General features: G+C 42.9%; 1 protein-coding gene across 1 annotated transcript in view; it reads left to right on the top strand.

The window, feature by feature from the left end:
• The window catches only part of LOC124556328 (NACHT and WD repeat domain-containing protein 2), a 314,048-nt gene that overhangs the window by 260,928 nt on the left and 32,914 nt on the right, over window positions 1-20,206 (top strand). The window contains exons 24-26 of the mRNA XM_047130299.1: window positions 10,249-10,457; window positions 15,144-15,343; window positions 17,431-17,600. Of these exons, the coding sequence (XP_046986255.1) occupies window positions 10,249-10,457; window positions 15,144-15,343; window positions 17,431-17,600 (579 nt within the window). The remainder of the gene's footprint in view (window positions 1-10,248; window positions 10,458-15,143; window positions 15,344-17,430; window positions 17,601-20,206) is intronic.

Below are 20,206 nucleotides of genomic sequence, written 5' to 3'. Positions count from 1 at the left end.
CTGTTGTAGAATTTTAGGACATGTTTTTTGCTCGCGTATCATGCCGTTTTTGGAAACCCACAATCTACTCTGCAGGAATCAACATGGATTCCGGAAACAGCGATCGTGTGAGACCCAACTCGCTTTATTTGTTCATGAGACCCAGAAAATATTAGATACAGGCTCCCAGGTAGATGCTATTTTCCTTGACTTCCGGAAGGCGTTTGATACAGTTCCGCACTGTCGCCTGATAAACAAAGTAAGAGCCTACGGAATATCAGACCAGCTGTGTGGCTGGATTGAAGAGTTTTTAGGAAACAGAACACTGCATGTTGTTATCAAGGGAGAGACGTCTACAGACGTTAAAGTAACCTCTGGCGTGCCACAGGGGAGTGTTATGGGACCTTTTTACAATATATATATAAATGACCTAGTAGATAGTGTCGGAAGTTCCATGCGGCTTTTCGCGGATGATGCTGTAGTATACAGAGAAGTTGCAGCATTAGAAAATTGTAGCGAAATGCAGGAAGATCTGCAACGGAGAGACACTTGGTGCAGGGAGTGGCAACTGACCCTTGACATGGACAAATGAATGTATTGCGAATACATAGAAAGAAGGATCCTTTATTGTATGATTATATGATAGCGGAACAAACACTGGTAGCAGTTACTTCTGTAAAATATCTGGGAGTATGCGTGCGGAACGATTTGAAGTGGAATGATCATATAAAATTAATTGTTGGTAAGGCGGGTACCAGGTTGAGATTCATTGGGAGAGTCCTTAGAAAATGTAGTCCATCAACAAAGGAGGTGGCTTACAAAACACTCGTTCGACCTATACTTGAGTATTGCTCATCAGTGTGGGATCCGTATCAGATCGGGTTGACGGAGGAGATAGAGAAGATCCAAAGAAGATCGGCGGGATTCGTCACAGGGTTATTTGGTGAGAGTGATAGCGTTACGGAGATGTTTAGCAAACTCAAGTGGCAGACTCTGCAAGAGAGGCGCTCTGCATAGCTGTGTAGCTTGCTCGCCAGGTTTCGAGAGGGTGCGTTTCTGTATGAGGTATCGAATATATTGCTTCCCCCTACTTATACCTCCCGAGGAGATCACGAATGTAAAGTTAGAGAGATTCGAGCGCGCACGGAGGCTTTCAGACAGTCGTTCTTCCCGCGAACCATACGCGACTGGGACAGAAAAGGGAGGTAATGACAGTGGCACGTAAAGTGCCCTCCACCACACACCGTTGCGTGGCTTACGGAGTATAAATGTAGATATACACTCCTGGAAATGGAAAAAAGAACACATTGACAGCGGTGTGTGAGACCCACCATACTTGCTCCGGACACTGCGAGAGGGCTGTACAAGCAATGATCATACGCACGGCATAGCGGACACACCAGGAACCGCGGTGTTGGCCGTCGAATGGCGCTAGCTGCGCAGCATTTGTGCACCGCCGCCGTCAGTGTCAGCCAGTTTGCCGTGGCATACGGAGCTCCATCGCAGTCTTTAACACTGGTAGCATGCCGCGACAGCGTGGACGTGAACCGTATGTGCAGTTGACGGACTTTGAGCGAGGGCGTATAGTGGGCATGCGGGAGGCCGGGTGGACGTACCGCCGAATTGCTCAACACGTGGGGCGTGAGGTCTCCACAGTACATCGATGTTGTCGCCAGTGGTCGGCGGAAGGTGCACGTGCCCGTCGACCTGGGACCGGACTGCAGCGACGCACGATGCACGCCAAGACCGTAGGATCCTACACAGTGCCGTAGGGGACCGCACCGCCACTTCCCAGCAAATTAGGGACACTGTTGCTCCTGGGGTATCGGCGAGGACCGTTCGCAGCCGTCTCCATGAAGCTGGGCTACGGTCCCGCACACCGTTAGGCCGTCTTCCGCTCACGCCCCAACATCGTGCAGCCCGCCTCCAGTGGTGTCGCGACAGGCGTGAATGGAGGGACGAATGGAGATGTGTCGTCTTCAGCGATGAGAGTCGCTTCTGCCTTGGTGCCAATGATGGTCGTATGCGTGTTTGGCGCCGTGCAGGTGAGCGCCACAATCAGGACTGCATACGACCGAGGCACACAGGGCCAACACCCGGCATCATGGTGTGGGGAGCGATCTCCTACACTGGCCGTACACCACTGGTGATCGTCGAGGGGACACTGAATAGTGCACGGTACATCCAAACCGTCATCGAACCCATCGTTCTACCATTCCTAGACCGGCAAGGGAACTTGCTGTTCCAACAGGACAATGCACGTCCGCATGTATCCCGTGTCACCCAACGTGCTCTAGAAGGTGTAAGTCAACTACCCTGGCCAGCAAGATCTCCGGATCTGTCCCCCATTGAGCATGTTTGGGACTGGATGAAGTGTCGTCTCACGCGGTCTGCACGTCCAGCACGAACGCTGGTCCAACTGAGGCGCTAGAAGGAAATGGCATGGCAAGCCGTTCCACAGGACTACATCCAGCATCTCTACGATCGTCTCCATGGGAGAATAGCAGCCTGCATTGCTGCGAAAGGTGGATATACACTGTACTAGTGCCGACATTGTGCATGCTCTGTTGCCTGTGTCTATGTGCCTGTGGTTCTGTCAGTGTGATCATGTGATGTATCTGACCCCAGGAATGTGTCAATAAAGTTTCCCCTTCCTGGGACAATGAATTCACGGTGTTCTTATTTCAATTTCCAAGAGTGTAGATGTAGAACCGCTCGGCCACTTCGGCCGGCGCTATAACCGAACGCGATGGTCTTCGCTCTCGGTAGTGTCACGTGGCCGTTCGTCCTCTTGCAACCGTACGTTCCCGTGACCACCGCTGCCAGCAATCATGTACACAGGCTGCATTCCTGCCAAGTCTTCCCACAATATCGCAGAAGGAACATCCAGCTCTTCGTGGCCCTATTATATGATCTCGTTCAAACTCAGTGAGGTGTTAATAATGGCGTCCTTGTCGCCTTAAAGGCATCTTGGCTAACATCAACTCACCATATCAAATCTCAAAGGTAACTGACGCTCACGATTGTTATAGCATGTATTTAAAGCAAACCTGATTGGCATCCTCATAGTGGTTCTATTAGCCCGACTCTTACGTGACTGGCGCGAAATCTGAACATAAATCATCTTTCAGATGTAGAAACACGTCTACCAAACCATTTATGTCGCACGACTCCTCCTTGGTGTTGCGATTTTCTCTGTTAGTGTACATCTTGGGTCGTTGTTTCCGATATTGTAGTGAAATATGCTGATGGAAGTGGAAAGGGTCACTCTATGAAACACCAGTCCTACATTTATCGAACTTTGTGGGAAGATTCATCATATAACTGGTTTTACATTATTTTACTTTCATTCCTTGAGAAACTTACGTCCGTCATAAACACGAGTGCGGGCACGGGCATGGACAATAATACGGTCTTGTATTTGTTGTGATATGGGAGCAAGTGTCTTCGAATGCTACAAAGGTACGAGAGGCAAGTTATGGTGACAGTTACTAAAACAATGGCGTTTTTCGTTGTGGCGAGTTCTTTTCATGAAAATGCAATCTCCAACTTTCTCCTCAGAATGGCAGAATATTTAGTTGACTACCACCTACTTAGGGAGAAATGACCATTGTGATAAAATAAGAAAAATCATAACTGGATGGAAAGATTTAATTTTACATTTATCCCTCTTGCTATTTCGAGAGTTGAAAGGTAGAGAAATAGGCTGAAAGGGGTCCTGTGAACCCTCTGCCAAATACTTAAGTATCAATTACAGAGTAACCATGTAGGTGTAGAAACAGAACTCCTTGCCATGCCTGAAGGGGGTGCTGTGTCAGTATGTGAAGATTACTGGCTGGAACGTTGCAGAGATGCTCTATGGGTGACAAATTAGGGTACTGGGCAGACCGGTCAGGGATCACTACACTATTCAAAGTGAACTGAGGAATCGTGCATTATACTGCTGGAATATGGCTTTTAGTGGGGGAGAATGTTGTACGTAAAAGATAGAGTATCTAGGAACACACGACGATTTTTGGTTGGTAATTTATTCTAGTGACAGGTTTTAGATTCGAGTAAAGGAATGCCCACTAGGCACCGCAATACCCATTTTCCACCATTTTCTACAGTTTTTATTGAATTTAGACATCATGTTGTGTTTTGTGCCGAATTTCTGTTTAGTGCCCCCCCCCCCCACATATACGTCTTGTATAATGTATTAATGTTGTTTGGAATATATTGTTAATTCTTCAGGTACAGAATTTTATGGAGTGTAAAATGCTGTGTATTTTTAGAACTATTTATATAACTTGCGGGCAGTTAAGCCGTACTTCGTCGGTTGTGCAGCATCCTTAATCTTGAAACAGAAGAAGGTCTTTTACAATGGAACATGTGTACTTGCGAATGAACTAAATTTCTTTGATGTGACAGTTTTACGTGTTTTGAATGATGGAAATTTGTGATAGTTTCCAATACTTTTTATTTCAAAATATATTTGACTTGTAACTGGTGTTTGTTTAGTATTTCTGCTTAATTTGATTTCACTTAATGATTATTGGTCTGTAGTAGAGTAATAATGTAAAAGATCGAATATTAAATACAGTACTGACATGAGTTTCCCGACTGCAACGCTCCTAAATTTCAATCGAATATTTGTTCCTAGGTACGTGACCATGTTCTATCTTGGAGCATGTTTTCACATTTGGAAAAACCTTGACTTCTGGAGAATATTTGTAATTTCGGAAAAAGACTGTACTACATGAAAAGTGAAAGCATCCTTTAAAAATCACATTAAGCTTCTATTACAGGGCAGCGGAAGTCTAAAAACGTACCAATGTAAAACACTCTCCGCTACCCTGGTCATGAAGGATATAAAAACAAAGTTTACCCATTCTTATCACATACACTTTGTGATCAAAAGTATCCAGATAATGACTTGTAAGTTCGTGGTGCCCTCCATCGGTAATTTTAGAATTCAGTATGGTGTTGGCCCACCCTTAGCCTTTCACGGAGTGCTGCACTGAGGACAGGTATCGGGTATCGTTGTCGGTCGGCAAGGCCTGGCACGAAGTCGGCGTTCCATAACATACCAAATATGTTCCACAGGATTCAGGTCAGGACTCTGTGCAGGCCAGTACATTACAGGGATGTTATTGTCGTGCAACCACTCCGCCACAGGCCGTGCATTATGAACAGGTGCTCGACCGTGTTGAAAGATGCAATCGCCATCCCTGCATTGCTCTTCAACAATGGGAAGCAAGAAGGTGCTTAAAACACCAATGCAGGCCTATGCTGTGACAGTGCCACGCAAAACAACAAAGGACAAACACACACACCCATGCCCGAGGGAGACCTCGAACCTCCGCCGGGACCAGCCGCACAGTCCATGACTGCAGCGCCCTAGACCGCTCGGCTAATCCCGCGAGGCACAGTCACTCTCTGCCATCGGATCGCCACATTGTGTACCGCGATTCTTCACTGCACACAACTTTTTTCCACTGTTCAGTTGTCCAATGTTTACGCTCCTTACACCAAGCGAGGTGTCGTTTGGCATTTACCGGCGTGATGTGTGGCTTATGAGCAGCCTTTCGACCATGAAATCCAAATTTTCTCACCTCCTGCCTAACTGTCATAGTACTTGCAGTAGATCCTGATGCAGTTTGGAATTCCTGTGTGATGATCTAGATAGATGTCTGCCTATTACACATTACGACACTCTTCAACTGTCGGCGTTCTCTGTCAGTCAACAGACGAGGTCGGTCTGTACGCTTTTGTGCTGAAGTGTCCCTTCACGTTTCCAATTCACCATCACATCGGAAACAGTGGACCTAGGGATGTTAAGGAGTGTGGAAATCTAGCGTGCAGATGTATGACACAAGTGACACCCAATCACCTGACCACGTTAGAAGTCCGTGAGTTGCGTAGAGCGCCCCATTCTGCTCTCTCACCATGTCTACTGACTACTGAGATCGCTGATGTGGTGTACCTGGCAGTAGGTGGCAGCACAATGCACGTAATATGAAAAACGTAGGTTTTTGGGGGTGTCCGGATACTTTTGATCACAGTCTACTAGCGGGAATTCAGTCTTCCTTCAAAAAGTACCAAATCAGTCCATTCGTCATATCCAATAGCTCCCTACACCATGATCCCACGAGCTGGAGAGGCACAAGTGTCGAGAATCACGCCGGCCGCGGTTCTAGGCGCGCAGTCCGGAACCGTGCGACTGCTACGGTCGCAGGTTCGAATCCTGCCGCGGGCATGGATGTGTGTGATGTCCTTAGGTTAGTTAGGTTTAAGTAGTTCTAAGTTCTAGGGGACTGATGACCACAGCAGTTGAGTCCCATAGTGCTCAGAGCCATTTGAACCATTTGAACCATCGAGAATCGCTGCTTCCTGTGGGTTCTCGCCAGGTCATCTACGGGCACTGTGGCGCCTATCTGACCGCTACAAACAGAAGCGAGACTCATCGCTGAAAGTTACAAAATGCCATTCAATGTTCCAGTTGACTCTGGTCCCACACCATGCAAGAGTCTGTTGTCTGTGACATGGTGTCAACGGTAAACGGTAACCGGTAACCGGTAAACGATAAACGACAATCGCAACCCAGCGGCCAGCAATCTGTTCCCGACGATTCGTAGTTGCTCTCTGGCTGCCCGCCAGGATGTCCGCTGTTGAAATCCGTGTATTAGCCAGATTCACTCGAACAATCCTACGATCTTTTCGTGGTGTAGTCCTTGTGGAAGGAGCCATATCAACTGTTCTTACCACACTGTTGGCCTGAGTTCATCTCGTCACCATCAGTTCTGCAGCATTTGAATTACAGCCAACGGTCTGTGCGATATGTCGGTATGATATTCCCACGTTCCTGATGGCGGTCTCAAAGTCCAAAAAACGACGATAAGCCGAAACCGCATGTCCTCCGGACATACTCTGTTGCAATGTCCGCCTGAAAAGTTCCAGTAACATTAGACACCCAATAGTGATCAAGTACTTGCACATTCCAGACGCCAACGGACAGCTGTCCGATGGAGCGTAAAACCAATCGCAACTAAGTGGACATCCAGTTGCGGTATTGGCGAGCAAATTCCAGCCTTAGTCCCCGTTGAACAGCAGTCATCATGGGTGTATGAACCAGGCACCTACTGCGGAGGCCCATACGCAGCAACGTTCGCCGAACACTTGTTGAGGAGACGCTGTTGGTAGCCCCTTGGTTCATCTGGGCGCTCAGTCCTCAACAGTTGCACGTCCATTCGCGCGTACACATTTTTGCTGTCGTCTTTTACCCCAGTCATCTGTAATAGCCCGTGGTGCGCCACAGTTGCCTCGGTACCAGCTTTGGATAGCGCCGTTTTGCAGTGCACGGCATATTTTAACCTCAGCAGCACGCGAGCTGTTTACTAACTTAGCCGTTTCGGTAATGCTTCTACACTTGGCCCAAAAGCCAATGATCATGCCCTTTTCGACGTCAAACAAATCTCTCCGTTTCCGCGTTACGACAACGACTGTACTGTTTTCCGCATCCCACTGACACGCTTTATGTACCCTCCACTGCTAGTGATGCTACATGCCGTCTGTGAGTGATTATTGCACGTTGATGTCGAACATGGGCGGTGGTCACCTTAATGTGATTGGACCTTGTATTCACCTGCACTAATGGGATTTTCCTGTACCGAGATTAAGCTCGTATGTAGATGAAATTTTAATCAGTATTTGCCACATATATGGAAATATTGGAGTATCAGTGTGGTAGTGTTCGGTACAGGTGTTTGTGGTGCAACATTTTCCATTTCCGTCAGTGTGGTAATGAGGTCTTCTCGTATGGCGCAACGCACACAGCACTAGCTTGCTCAGAACAGAGTTAAGTATCCTGATGGCCAGATTTACAATCACAGGTCTGTTATACAAGGCATATTATCCGCGTTTTTTCAGCAGTTCGTAAACCAGTTTTAGGTGAATGCTGGACTAGTTCCCTATTTGCGCTTCAGAAATCCAACACACAAATAGTTAAACATGGAAACATATAAAGCAGAATTCACACTATTCGTAGACCAGTGGCGTATCTCATAATGGGTTTTTTCAGTTATGTTGGCTCTATGGCATTAGAAAAGATGTCCAGCCATAGTATGAAGTGCCACATCTCCTATGAGCAACAATTCATTACCTACAGGCCATGCGAAACAGTATTATGTCAGGAGAAAGATGTGTTACAGTATTTATTGTTGTAAACCTTTCTTACATATTTTGATTAACGTGAAAAAATCGTCGTCACACAACCTTCAGCGTAAAAATGTTCACGCGTTAGAACATTCTTTGCTAAGTGTCCACATACGTACCTCTTATTAACGTTACCCCAGTAGTTTGTTACCAGACGACATTCGAAGTTCATCTTAGATTTACGAATAGTTTTTAAAGACTCTGAATAGGTACTGAGTATCAGAAATAGATGGTTATTAACAGTTCTATTTTATTTTAAAAGTAGCAGGTTTGATCTGAATGTTTCATATTTCATAAAAAAATAGCCTCTCAAATTTTCATTCTACGTGCTTATTACCGCAGAACGTCGTTTCCCGTACAAGCTTCAGATCCGGCATATGCTGGTTTCTAAAAATTTTACATTCGTTATATCCTGATATCCACTCTAAGCTGAACTACCGTGTACCTGTATGCAACTGAGTGAACCAAGAATCTGTCCCTTACGTAACATTGTGTTCTCTGTAACGTGAGAACTTTAGGTAATTACACTCTTCTGAAAATTAGGTCAGGTAACTTCTTTCAGTGAGCTACACAACATATTATAGTATACTTTCCATTCGAATCAAAGTGGAAGAGTATTAGAAGGCAACCATATTAGTAAATGCACTGAAACAACAGTTTTTCGAGGAGTAGGTTGGATCTACTCCATGATCTTTCAATAAAGAGATGATAGACTTCTAAAAACCTTTCATCATTTGAGGCCTTTTACTTGGGTTCTAACTGTAAAGTTCACCAGTTTCAGTAAATGAAGGGAACATTTCAAATATTAACAGAATCATCATTTCAATATAGCCATAAATAAAGAGATGATAGACTTCTAAAAACCTTTCATCATTTGAGTCCTTTTACTTGGGTTCTAACTGTAAAGTACACCAGTTTCAATAAGTGAAGGGAACATTCCAATATAGCCATAAGTTAAAACACGGATACTTGTTGATACTACGAAAATTACGCAGAGTGAAATGTAGGCGACACGGTGCACATGAAACATGGAATCACTGCTCCATACAATTCATAATGCGGAGTGGTACAACCGCGAGGAGCAACGCAGCAACACAGTGATGCGTGGAGCTGTTAATGATACTGTTTATGAGCTCCATAAGAGCAAGGCTATTTCTGGGGATTAGGACTGCAAGCAATAACAAACGTCTGCCACGATCATCCCAAACATGCATTATGGGATTCAGACGAAAGATCGAGTTGGCTATCTCACGCGCTGATTTTTTTTTTAATGTAAAGATTTCTGTACAAGACATGTCAGTCGGTTTCGTAACCTGGGGCACAGGCTAACGAGCGCTCATTAACATCAGGGATGTTGCAGCCAACAGTCTCACGTGGAAAGACATTTAGGTCTGAGCGTCCACCTGTAGATTTGTTATCTGTTAAAGAATACACACAGGCACTGACTCATTGGCAAGTATCCCTTTAACGGGAGTTCGTTGGAGAATGGCTTCTGGTTTCCGGCTAAATAAAAAAAAAATACTGTCATTTTGGTACCAAACCGGGACTCATCAGCGATGAGGACGGTCATCCATTGATCTACAGCCTTGAGTACAGTTTTTGGTTGAATCCCTGGCTTGCCAACTAATTGGTGCTGTGACTAGATGTGAGGCTTCCTGTGACAGTACAATAAAATGGGCCGCTACCAGACGGGTGTCTACAGAAACATCGAAACTTTGGGTTCGTAGCCCGTTATTTAGTCACGATCAACTGAAACATTCGTCGTTACGCGTAATCCTTCAATACTCTATAGAAGAATTGACGAGGTGTTTGCAAGAGTAGAGATTTTATTTGAATAACGGGGAGTGTGTGTCATGTTCCATTAGTGTCCAGACTAGCTTGGAGCCAATAAGTCTGAAAGAATTATAGAGAAATGTTTATCATTTCTGTAACCGCGAATTTACCCCATACCAAAGGCGTATTACATGTATTTTATGACAAAACCAACTGAAATGCACCTATTTGTAATACAGTTTCCTTACTGATGTTTGGCATGCCATTAGTTGGAAGTATATCATATACTGCACGTTGTTACAGATACATCGTGTCCGCAGAATCTGGAAACATCTTGATATGGAACCGTCTAACTGAGCAAGTTCTGTTCAAAGACGAACAGCCTGGTGTTCAACAAATTACTCTACTCGAAGGTGGAGCCAAATTTCTGGCTGTCTCAAAGTCTGAAGCAACACAAGGAAGTAATGAAGGAATGCGTGTTAATGCGACGGGAGTCGTGCGGTCTATTCCTGGTAAGGAAAAGTGTTTGTTTGCTCTTATTAACTGAAACTATATGTGTATGTTGTGATACCGTTTACTGTTGTACAATACCCAATGTCTTCAACGATCATTATTTAATATGATATTAATAGTAGCATAGACTTGTTAATTATTATCTTGCTGCAGCTTTTTAGTTTTACGGAGAGCACAGCATCCACACAGAATCGATGTTAATGACTGGACAGAAAATGTGTGGAGAATTATTGTATCATGCCAGTTTTGCTATATCCGACGGATTCAGCAAAGAGTAGCTTGGCTGTGCTATTGATAAGCATGGCTTAGCGGCGTGGCGCTGGTGCACCCCGGAACATGTAGTCCATCATGTGCCATAATTCTTATTTGCATTCATATCAAGCGATAGCGGTGTGAGGAATTTGGTTTGTATCCTCAGTACTGTATGAAGGGGATTTTACGTTGTTAAAAAATCTCACTGATCTGAAGGAAAAAATGTATGAGCTTAAGAATTTGTCGACGAAGTCGGGAAAGATTGAGCAAAGTCGGGAAAGAAAATCGTTCGTGTTCTTCTCGTGGGAACCAGACCGGCATTTGACTGAAAGCACACCATCGCTTTGACGACAAGAACGAGTGCAAGTGATATAATAACCTAACGTATGTGCGACGTTGATTGGACGTATCAGTGTCAACGAGAGGCGCCCAAACACTCGCTAAACATCCAAAAGCTCACCTAGGACCAGTTGGTAATCAGGATCGGTGATCTCCAATGGTCTGCCAGTATGCGAAGCCGATATACAGCTCGAACATTAGCTGTACCGCAACTCATTCAATCGAGTCACCTGTTGACAGACTTCTGTGGCCCAGCGAGGGACGTCAGGACCCTTTAGTGGTTTCAGAGACGTATACAGTGAGTTTTCATATCCAGTGGAAAATAGTGATCGCCTCATTGCCCTTTGGTATTACACGCTTGGCAGCCCGTAAATTAAAAAATGATTTTCTTCCTACGTTTATTGCTAAAGATAGCTACTCGTGTTCGCAAAGCTGTAATTTCACTATTCACTGTGGATGCTAATGCTTCATAAACAAAAAACCCTTAATCTTCCTTTTTTATTCCCTCCCCCTAATGCAGTACCGCCGTTTATGCAATGAACTGAGAAATTTTTAAAACAGAAAAAAGTGAAAGAAAGGCTAAGTACCTCTCAGACTCCTTAAATCTACATTATTCTGCCGTTACATTTTAGCGCCTATTTGATGAAGTAAACGAGCATTTTACTTAGGTTTACTCTTTTGAAAGTCGTAGTATTGATACATACAGACGGTAGTATCACTCGATACTCGTGGACGAGAATCTGAATTCTGGCATTGTCTGCCCCTTTAAGACACGCGAATTTTATTTTGTAATTTTCAGCAGATCGCTATTCCACTGACCTCAGCTCACCAGATACTCTCAACTGATCAAAATGGAAAATCGGGCTATCGTGGCAATTGGTGGCACTGGAATCCTATGTGTTTTAGTAAACGTATCAGTTTCATTTTGAGATTTCCTGTTGTTATTTTGAAGTTACGGAAGTCGATATTTAACCTTATAGCGATTCTCGTAGATAATTAAATTTCTATGTAATGGGAAATTATGACACACATCGTGTGACTGGTCACTTCGGGAGTAGGATTATCCCCAGAAATATCAGCGAGTTGTAGAGATTTACTAAAATTGTTCGGATTCAAAATTTTGAACACGGCATTATAATTTTATTTCTCTGTGCTCATAAAAAAACAGAGGAGTATATGAATGGCTAGAAACAACTTCTCTTGCCGGACCTAAATCAACAAATAGTATCATTCAGAATTGTAATGAAGTTACCCCCAAACCTCGACACAGAATACGTACCTTCCGTACCTTCAGAATGACACGTAATTATAGTCTCTGTCGGATCGAATGGGTGGTCAGAACTAATTATACAATCACTTTAAAAGAATTCCAGATCGTCAAGGACGCACACATTCTTCCAATGACTGTAAGTCTATGCTACTCTTAAATTCTTCGGATATATAGTTAGAACAGGACAGCAAGGAGAAACTTGTATTTCATAGAAAAGTAGATGGAAACTAGTATTTAACAGTGCCTTGATCGTGTAGAAATCATGGAAATTAGTGTAAAGGGAACTGCAATACATGGAGAGAGGTTACAAACAGACGAGTATTAGGTCACGACAATCACAAACGGATTACATCGAAGATGGCAATTACATGATTATTCTAAACGATTCTGGACCAGTGTCACTGTTGTTTCTTTAGAAATGGTGGGAGTTCTCTGTCTTCTTGGCTTCTGAAAGAGTAGCTCTCCAGCTCTAACAATATCAATACTGAAATGCTGTATTTCTGGAACCGAAAGTGACAGATCGACCCCAGTTGTTAGGCTGTAAACCATTGCTTCCCAGGTCAGCAACTGGCACTAGCTGTGCTTTTGACAAGTACATAAATGTACTTATAAACAAAGGGATCAGTGCATAACTAACGCCTGATAAGGCTGACTGGATTCTATTCTGAAATATACTGCGTGAAATCTGCTGCTGCCTTTAGCTAAACACTTCAATAACTTTACAATTTCTGAAATGTTGCATATCGCACTATGTTTTTGTTGATGAGGTGTTTAAAATGTAAAAACGAAATAAGTGAATGGCTTACTGTCAACAGACGGACCTCTCGACCTTTGATCAGGTACTAGACATCCTGTGAAAATGAGAATCATTTTACGAAACGCAACATTTCTGGTACAGCAAACAATAATTAAAAATAACTGGCAACACAAATATATATTCTCCATTAGGAATGGCCTAATCTGAATACTGAAATCCAGAGATAAAACTTGAGTCACACTACGGTGATTCACATTGATTTGTTTATTTTGGATATTATAGCAGCATTTGAAAATGACAACGTCCGAAAGTGGTTAGTAATGTGAAATACGAGGGCAGTTCAATAAGTAATGCAACACATTTTTTTTCTCGGCCAATTTTGGTTGAAAAAACCGGAAATTTCTTGTGGAATATTTTCAAACATTCCCGCTTCGTCTCGTATAGTTTCATTGACTTCCGACAGGTGGCAGCGCTGTACGGAGCTGTTAAAATGGCGTCTGTAACGGATGTGCGTTGCAAACAACGGGCAGTGATCGAGTTTCTTTTGGCGGAAAACCAGGGCATCTCAGATATTCATAGGCGCTTGCAGAATGTCTACGGTGATCTGGCAGTGGACAAAAGCACGGTGAGTCGTTGGGCAAAGCGTGTGTCATCATCGCCGCAAGGTCAAGCAAGACTGTCTGATCTCCCGCATGCGGGTCGGCCATGCACAGCTGTGACTCCTGCAATGGCGGAGCGTGCGAACACACTCGTTCGAGATGATCGACGGATCACCATCAAACAACTCAGTGCTCAACTTGACATCTCTGTTGGTAGTGCTGTCACAATTGTTCACCAGTTGAGATATTCAAAGGTTTGTTCCCGCTGGGTCCCTCGTTGTCTAACCGAACACCATAAAGAGCAAAGGAGAACCATCTGTGCGGAATTGCTTGCTCGTCATGTGGCTGAGGGTGACAATTTCTTGTCAAAGATTGTTACAGGCGATGAAACATGGGTTCATCACTTCGAACCTGAAACAAAACGGCAATCAATGGAGTGGCGCCACACCCACTCCCCTACCAAGAAAAAGTTTAAAGCCATACCCTCAGCCGGTAAAGTCATGGTTACAGTCTTCTGGGACGCTGAAGGGGTTATTCTGTTCGATGTCCTTCCCCATGGTCAAACGATCAACTCTGAAGTGTATTGCGCTACTCTTCAGAAATTGAAGAAACGACTTCAGCGTGTTCGTAGGCACAAAAATCTGAACGAACTTCTCCTTCTTCATGACAACGCAAGACCTCACACAAGTCTTCGCACCCGAGAGGAGCTCACAAAACTTCAGTGGACTGTTCTTCCTCATGCACCCTACAGCCCCGATCTCGTACCGTCGGATTTCCATATGTTTGGCCCAATGAAGGACGCAATCTGTGGGAGGCACTACGTGGATGATGAAGATGTTATTGATGCAGTACGACGTTGGCTCCTACATCGACCAGTGGAATGGTACCGTGCAGGCATACAGGCCCTCATTTCAAGGTGGCGTAAGGCCGTAGCATTTAATGGAGATTACGTTGAAAAATAGTGTTGTGTAGCTAAAAGGTTGGTGAATAACCTGGTGTATTTCAATGCTGAATAAAACAACCCCTGTTTCAGAAAAAAATGTGTTGCATTACTCATTGAACTGCCCTCGTAATTGTTGCAATAAAAGATTTGTTTCAATAAATTAAAAAGCCTGTGTTGGGAAATAGATTTAACTTTCACAAAAATAGCTCTCATGTTTCACTAGTTCTGCTGTCAATGGCCCATATTATTCTCATTCGACGTAAACGGTTTCTGATTGAGTCAGATCTCGATATTCTGTGTAGTATACATAATTCAGCTTTTTAATTTGTTTAAATCTGTGAACAAATAATTTTGTACAACATACTACTGGAAATTTTGGACTTATTTTGAATTGCGCTAGCGACTAGCAAATTAATATTGCGCAATTAAAATTCAGCACCTGCAGTTGCCTTCATACTATTGCTTGTAAATGCACTGAAGTTTGTTGCTGCAAACCTTTTGAGATAATTGTTGCCCTTTTTACAGAAGGTACGAAACTATATTCATTCGAGTACCCAGTGAGATGTACTCCTGGTGTGCCATTTAAACCTGGAGTTGTAACATGTGACGATAGTTACATTGTCGTGCTTGGAGCCGATAAAGGTGCAAGAGATTGTTTGTACGTATATAATGCACGAACAGGCGCCAGTATGCATAAGATTCCTCTGAGAGCAGCTTCAGTTAAGGTAAGTGAAAGTTGGAATTATCACTTAAACAGCAGTTTTGTCATACTTATTATAGGAAAGAAACAACCCTGTCCCCATAAAATCGTATCATATACTGAACGCTTGTTTTATGGTAGTCTTATTTCGATGGCCTCCTTAATTAGGGTGTCCGAAGAATTTTTTCGGTCTTGTAGCCACTATTGTATGTCAAGGGCATGCCGACGATTGCAAACGCTCATCTGGCATAGTTCGCAAATGACAGTGCGTGCTTTGCGAATGAACGCCAACATCGGAAGACTACAGACACAATTGAACCTCTCCACAGAATTGTGCGGACATAACAAGATTAAAATCAACCCGACCAAAATAAAGGCAATATACGTTAACAAAATACGGTTACAGGTAGATAACAACCTTACTATACAAGGCGAAGAGGTATCATGGATCGCAGCTGTCAAGTACTCGTATTTTGGAGTCACACTGGACCGTCACCTTTTTTTATAGACATTTGCAAGACTTAAAAATGAAAGCCTCTGGCCTGTCGAGGGAACTGATGTCACTATTCTGCAGCAGGAAGCTACACATCTCAACAAAAGTTAGACTCTACGCGGTAACTGCCCTAGCAAAAATCCTGTATGGGTGCACATAGCAGGGCCTCGCTAGCAAGCAAATACAGCACATACAGCTATTAAAAAATAGTCCTTCGGTGGATACTCAGGACTTCACGATAGACGTGTATCCAGACACTGCATGAGGAGCTCAATTTAGAACCTATTATTGACATTATCAAACTTAGGTCCACAAAAATCATGAGAAATTAGACCAACTCAGGCATGTTATACATCACATCCGAGAAGTATGTATCCCCAGAGCAGAACCTTGCCATCGTTACAGAGTCCCCAAGGCATTAATTGAATAGGAAAGTAGAAATGAGACACTACAAATACAGAAACAAACACTCGGAGGAGCGACTTACGCACGTGTGGTTCTTACAGGATCTTCTAAAGTGCAATAAAGAAAGTGAAAATGAAAACTTACTATTGTCATATCTCGGTTCGTTATTAAACGATAGCAAATGCTCGGCGACAGGATGTCGGGAAAACGTATAAACAGAAACGGAGGTTTTGATTTAAGAAATATTTCGGATCTGATCCTCACTTCATCTCATCCGTCAGAGCAGGAGGAAGTTAGTTTCACAGAATAGTATCTCAGTCGCAGAATAACAAACAAAGGGCGTAGTGGGTGCTGAGTTTCCAACTACCATCACTTTTAGGTCGAAGTCCACTATGAATAAGACCACACTACCAATCCACTTGGACACTTCTTGGTTCAATTTCCTGCTCCCTGTGATTTCGCTGAAAAGATTCATGAGTTTTACCACAGCCTGCGCTGTCCTCTTGGGTGGAGAATGAAAGGTGCAAATAAAAATAAATCGTCTGGATGCTGCCCATAAAGCGACTACACACGTAAAACTAACACTCGCAACACTTAAAGAAGACAACTAGGGCAGTCATCCAAATATTGTGCGCAATAATTGAACCGTCACCCAATATGGATACACGAAATCATACCAACAATCAGTTATGCAGAGAAAACCTCAGAAATCCTGCTTACATAAATTTAGCGTTTTTCCTTTTGAACGCTTTCTTATTGTCATATTATCACTAGCCATCTAGACTTACTACTGAAATTTCTGTAGGCACATTTGGAGTAACAGTCTTTTTAAACTTATATTCAAATATAGCGTCGGTCAACACAAAATGGAAACAGCATTTCATCTTCACTCTGTTATCAGCATGTGCATATAAAATGATTGCAAAGCTGTGAAGAATACTAAATTTTTCAAAGTATTGACTTCAGATATCTGTAATTTCTATGTTAATTTCGGAGACTTATTGAACAAAAGAATAGCATTTTATCTCTGAGGAAATTTTTAACTAAAACTGGCTCTTCCAATAACTACTATACTTACTCGAAATTACGCATGATAAGTACATGGATGAATTTTCTAAAATTTCTGATAAATAATTATTTAACTAATTTATAATCACTTGAAAAACAGTATTATTTTGCCAATTTGCCTTTTCATATGTTGCCATTCATTGCAGGATGTCGTGAGTTTAATAGCAATGCCCCACAAAGCTCAACTTGTTGCGCTAATTGATGCGGAAAAGGGCAGTATTATTGATATAAGACAGAAACGTGTTGTCAGAAGTGTTCCAAAATGGGGAGGAAGCTGTACAAAAGATGGGAAATTTGGACTGTACGCTCCTTCAAGGTAATTTCTGATTATCTTTTCGTTATTAACACAATTTTGAGGCTGTGGCTTCACGATATGGTATATTGCTCACGGTTGTTACTGTTACAAATAAATTAGTATTATAGCAGTGAAAAGTTATGGTTGATCTTCTTCGATAACGTAAGTTAAACAGTTCATTCCGAGTCTAGTAAAGTGAGACATATACGAATGGAATGAATTCGTGAGTTCAATAAACTTTTAGATTACGTTACCTGGGTGAAGTTTTAATGCGACTTCTCATACTTAGGTGTATTTTTGGCTGATTCTGTCTGTACTTAATGACACTGTTGTCGACGAGCACCGTCCCGTACTTTCGACACAGGAAAAAAAGTAGGGCACGATTTATGGGACGCATCAGCATCTGGTACGAATGACTTCTCCCGCCAAACCAATTTATTGTCTATGTTAAACTAAATCTGACGGCAGAAACGTCATTTGGACATAGAAACATCTACGGAAAACTGATCTGTCGAACAGATTTTTATTAAAACAATAACTACAATGTACGAGACACAACAGCAATATTTGAGCCGAAAAGACAGCAAAATACTGCTGAAGCGGCCGGTACGTGCAGCTAACGTGTAATACGTTAGCGATAGAGTCGATATCTTCGTATTGAAAACTTTCCGCCGTTAGCATGGCGAACGAAGCACAAGTAGGGTTCAGAATCGCTGCCAGGAGGAATAGCACAGTTCGGAATAGTATAAGACGGCCAAAAACGTTCAATATGTTAATGCAAGGAGAGTAAACACAAACAAGGTCGTCTGTGAATGGCGCTGAAGTCGCTGCGATAGCAGCGTCACTTGGCGGACCGTCTCAGTTACAGCGTCACCATAGGGAACCATATTGTGGTGGCGGTCAGATCTTACACCGCCACAAAAACAGTGGTAGTTAAAATTTGGGCTGTATCCAGCTACAAAATCTACAGTGGATATGGTATGGAATAGTGAATAAATATTATTACCGGAGAAATACATGTTAGAATTAGTGATTGGAATCGTTTGAATATCTCTACTTACTGAAGGAATGCAGATGAGTTTTCTCTTTTTCCCTGCTTCATTACATTTATTACTCCAATCCCACGTAGGTAATGCATGTAGGATCCCATTGGAACGACATTTCATGTGCTCAATTCTCTCAAGAACGTGGTGAAGAAGGAAGAATAAGGTTTAGTAACCTGTCGAAACCACATCATTGGAGAAAGTGTGCTCGGTCGATTGCAAGAGAAATAGGTAGCGAAGCGGGCGTGGTACTTTTGAAAGAACCGTCCCGATATTCACCTACATTTATTATGGAGACAATAGAAAACCTCAGCCCGAATGTTAGGACGGCGATCAAACCGCTTCGTCATCCATATCTCTCGATTTTGCTCTGATGAATAACTCGTATTATTGTCAACTTGAATATGACAAATCTGAAGTTTCTTTGTTTCTCTGTTTGATCTAATGAATTTGTGCATTAACACAAATTATGTGGAACTCAATTTGTGTACTCTACGCCCTGCTGCACCTGTATTCAGTGATCAACGTTTTATTTAATCGTTGAAACCGACGTACCATTTTCACGCAGAGGCAGCCGGATGGGACTTTGCAACACTGGAGGAAGGACATAGTTCCACTTTCGCATACTACTTCAACTGAGGCCGCATTCTGATTTGGAATGAGAAATGTGTTATTCACAGCAAATCACCGGACCAGCTGTCCAAGCTGTTATTTTATGATTGTGCATAACTGAGTGCGAATGTCATGTGAACATCCCAGAACCCCAGCTACTCCACCTAAACTCTACTCGAACACCTACACGTTTCTGATGTCAGATATTTACCACGTGCTTTTCAGGTCTTTCGAGAGGGTGAAGATGGTCCTACATCGGAAAGTCTGGGATTTTGTCGTTACTTCATCGTCATCACATGACGCGTAGGTGAATAAGTATCGAACAACGATACAGTCATCGAGACTCAGATGTATGTCAGGTATTTATCGCGTACTTCTCAGGTCTTTCGAGAGGGAGAAGATGGTCCTACATCGGAAAGTCTGGGATTTTGTGATTGCTTCATCGTCATCACATGACGTGTAGGTGAATATGTATCGAACAACGATACAGTCATCGAGACTCAGATGTAGGAGACTCAGAAACTGTGGTTGACTGGAAGTGTTTTATGACAAACTAATTGCAAGATACTACGGTAGATACATTTGGAGTCGGTGTGGTACAAAATTCGCCAGGGGTGACAAAATATTATCGCTATATTAGAAGTATCTTAATTAGAGACTAATCATACATTGAGCCAAGCTATGATATTATTATCATTATTTTCGATTATTCCCATTTAAAAAGAGCGTTTGAACTTGAATTCCTTTATGATGATTGTTTATGTTTTTTCTGAGCCCAAATTTTCTTCATGTGTTCACTGTGTTGTTTCTTTCGCTCCGCTGTCCATTTGCATCCTGGTCTCTTCTGTGTTGTGGTGTCAAATTTATGTTTTTTGATGATGTTCCTGAATTCAGTTTTATTTTCTGCATCGTTTACTGTTATGTGTACTTGTCTGAGGTCCCCTTCAACTTATTTTATCCATTTTGTTTTTC

This window comes from Schistocerca americana, chromosome X (assembly GCF_021461395.2).
Source record: "Schistocerca americana isolate TAMUIC-IGC-003095 chromosome X, iqSchAmer2.1, whole genome shotgun sequence".
NCBI lineage: Eukaryota > Metazoa > Arthropoda > Insecta > Orthoptera > Acrididae > Schistocerca > Schistocerca americana.
This window is presented reverse-complemented; position numbering and strand designations above follow the sequence as displayed.